This window comes from Rosa rugosa, chromosome 1, assembly GCF_958449725.1.
Source record: "Rosa rugosa chromosome 1, drRosRugo1.1, whole genome shotgun sequence".
Taxonomy (NCBI): Eukaryota; Viridiplantae; Streptophyta; class Magnoliopsida; order Rosales; family Rosaceae; genus Rosa; species Rosa rugosa.
In genome coordinates this window covers 15,929,356-15,933,039 of record NC_084820.1, presented here as the reverse complement: position 1 = coordinate 15,933,039, position 3,684 = coordinate 15,929,356, and the positions used below count along the sequence as shown (strand labels likewise).

General features: G+C 40.4%; 1 protein-coding gene across 1 annotated transcript; it reads left to right on the top strand.

Annotated features, from left to right (window-relative positions):
* The first annotated feature begins 364 nt into the window (after positions 1–364).
* LOC133720789 (subtilisin-like protease SBT1.9) lies at positions 365–2,963 on the top strand. Its single transcript, XM_062147262.1, has one exon. The coding sequence runs from the start codon at positions 445–447 to the stop codon at positions 2,716–2,718; it is 2,274 nt and encodes a 757-aa protein (XP_062003246.1). The 5' UTR covers positions 365–444; the 3' UTR covers positions 2,719–2,963.
* Positions 2,964–3,684: the final 721 nt, after the last annotated feature.

Below are 3,684 nucleotides of genomic sequence, written 5' to 3'. Positions count from 1 at the left end.
TTCAGACGTTCAATATCGCGTCTTTAAGGAGCCGAATTATTAATTGTGTAACTTACCTAGCTGCTATATACATTTGTTCTACACTTCTACGAATCAAATTTATATATTCAATTATTTGCGATGGTTATCAATTTGAGGATAGTACAACATCTTCTTCTGTTCCTATTGTATCAGTTAATAAAAAAGTGGTTCAGAAATCCCTTTCAAAAGTTTGCTGTCGTTTGGAGCTCATCAACATTATTTGAAATGGGACCGAAATGAGAGGACTCGAGTCATTCCATCATCATAGAAGGAAAAAGATAAAGCCAGCACTTATTTGGTCCACTACTGACTACTATGCTTTGGTGGTCCCATCCACATGCTTGAGATGTTGGAATTGAACCGTGGATATAATTGTAGCTAGCCAGAATTGTTTCACACACTTGAAGCCATTTCTGATCATCAATGGCTGCTCTAGCTGTGCTAGTTCTATTCTCAATTCTAATCTCAATCATGGTTTCTGCACAATCTCACACATACATTGTCCACATGGACCCTTCAGCCATGCCCAAAGCCTTCTTTGATCACCACAAATGGTATTTGGCAACCCTTTCATCTCTATCAGACGGTGTCAACGCTGAGGCAACTACCAGTACTACCACAATGCTCATTTATACCTATACTAATGCAATTCAAGGCTTCAGTGCAACTCTCACACTTTCCGAGCTTGAATCCCTCAAAAGCTCCCTTGGCTTCATTTCATATATTCGTGATCGCCCCCTCAAACTTCTCACCACCCGCTCTTCTCGATTCCTTGGTCTAACACCCTTGTTTGGCGCTTGGCCTGCTTCGAATTATGGTGAGAATGTCACAATTGGTGTAATTGACACCGGAGTTTGGCCCGAGAGTGAGAGCTTCAATGATGAAGGAATGACTCAAATCCCCTCTAGATGGAAAGGAAAATGTGAATCCGGCACCCAATTTAGCTCTTCCTTGTGCAACAAGAAACTCATTGGGGCCCGGTTTTACTATAAAGGCTTTATTGCAGAGAATCCAGACTTAAATATATCAATGAAGTCAGCCCGCGATACAAATGGACATGGAACACACACTTCCTCTATTGCTGCTGGCAATTATGTAAAGGGCGCATCCTATTTTGGCTATGCTACTGGCACAGCTGTAGGCGTGGCACCAAGAGCTCGAATAGCAATGTACAAAGTGGGTTGGTATGGGGAGGCATCCGGATCTGATGTTATTGCTGCCGTAGACCAATCAATTCAAGATGGGGTGGACATATTATCTCTTTCCTTGGGTTATAGCTTGGATGAATATTTGTATCATGACATAATTGCAATAGCGACTTTTGCAGCCATGAATAAGGGAATTTTCGTTGCAGCTGCAGCCGGAAATGATGGCCCTGGCTATGGTACCTTAGTCAATGGAGCACCATGGGCAGTGATAGTTGGTGCAGGAACTATCGATCGCCAGCTCGGAGGAATTTTAACCTTGGGAAATGGTATGAAAATCACTTTCCCATCCTTGTATCCAAGGAACTTCTCAAGAGATACTCAGTTGCCACTTGTTTTTAATGGCTGTCAAAGTGTGATGGAACTGAAGAAACTCAAAGGCAAGATTGTTGTTTGCAAAGACAATATGAGCATAGATGTTCAAGTTGAGAATGCAAAGTCTGCAAAGGTTTCAGGAGTTGTTTTCATATCCAATACTACCTTGTCAGATTATGATACCATAACCATATTTCCAGCGGCAGTTATTGGTGACCAAGATGGCAAACTGGTAGTAGACTATATTAAGCAAAGTAGTAATCCTAAAGCAATTTTGGAATTCAGGAAAACAGTCATTGGTACAAAACCTGCACCAAGGGTTGACGATTACAGTTCCAGAGGGCCATTTCCAAGCTGCCCAACAATTCTGAAGCCAGACATTTTAGCCCCTGGATCATTAATCTTGGCATCATGGTCCCCAACTAGTTCAGTATCTGAAGATCAGTCAAGCCCTTTGTTTAGTAACTTCAATCTTGACACAGGGACTTCAATGTCGGCGCCTCATGTGGCCGGTGTGGCTGCGCTTATCAAATCTGTGCATCCTGATTGGAGTCCTGCGGCTATTAGATCAGCTCTTATGACCACGGCAAATCCATTAGACAACACTCACAGCCCTATCAAAGACGCTTACGGAAACCTCATTGCAAGCCCTTTAGCCATTGGAGCAGGACACATCAATCCCAACAAGGCTCTTGATCCAGGACTAGTCTATGATGCAGCAGCAGATGACTACATAAAGCTTCTATGTGCAATGAAATACACAGCAAAGCAGATACAAATTATCACAGGGTCCATTTATAAATGTGCCAATAGGTTCAACATTGATATTAATTACCCGTCTTTCATTGCTTACTTTAACAGTAACGGGTCAAATTCGGATGCAAAAGTTGTGCAAGAGTTCGGGAGGACACTAACAAATGTGGGAGAGGAACAGTCCAGTTACACTGTGAATCTTACAGCCGTGGCTGGTTTGAAATTGAAGGTGGAGCCACAGAGGTTGGTGTTCACAAAGAAGTATGAGAAGCTAAGGTACAAGCTGACAATGGTAGGTCCAAAATTGTTGAAAGAAGATTTTGTTCAGGGCTCACTTAGTTGGATTGATGATGGTGGAAAATATGTAGTGAGAAGTCCAATAGTGGCCACAAACATAGTGCCAGATTCTCTGATAAGGGATTAAGCATAAATTAACTAGCTGTTGGTAAGCATAAATTATGATATATATCTGTAAGTGTACGTTGTTAGAAGGTTGTACATGGGAACCGGAAAAGAAGATCAAATATGATCAAAATAAAAGGTTTGGTGCTCCGTCCTGTTATTCTTAACGTCCTGTTATTCTCACGCTTGATTTTGAGCTAATTCCTGGTTTAAAGTCAAAATCCACTTGTATTTATTCTCATCATACTCATCCCATAGTTGACACAATAGCGAAATGACCTGATCTCATTTCTCAACTTACATTTAAAATTGCAGAAGATCGAAAATCATGTGTTTAATGAGATATGAGCTCATATTGACGTATAAAAAACTCGTTCGGCTGTGAAATCAGGTACTCGCGAGCTTCTTAATTTATGTTGTTTTCTGTTGCTTTGTTGTTGTTTAAATCTGACAATACTAAAATCTATGAACGTTTAGATCGTGTGATTTTGGCACTCCCCTTTTAGCTCACATGTTAATTAACCAAGCAATTCTCTTGCTGATCCTTAACAGAAGGCCAAGCTCCCAAGCTTCTAAGTTCACAATGATCACCAATATATTATCACCAATTATCTATAGTTCTCTTGATACTAAACCACAACCAAATTAACAAACTCAATTTAACCAAGTATGAGCATAATTATCCCACCAATATTTTCACACATGGTACTGCTAAAATCCAAATGCCAAGAAACAGTACAAATCAACATTCTTTTCAGACTGAACCTTAATTCTAATTCCTTTATTATCAGTTGGTATAAACTATTTTCGGGTCGTTTTAACCTAACTAATAGTTTTCATGTGCTCTGATCTGGGTTTTCTCATTCAGGACCTTCGATCTCTTCTCCATCAAGCTGCGACTCTGTTGCTCATTTTCTAGATCAAGAAGCTAAACTAGTTATGCATTCTATGGAATTCTTTAGTATCATTCCTCCGAGTGTGGAGGCCA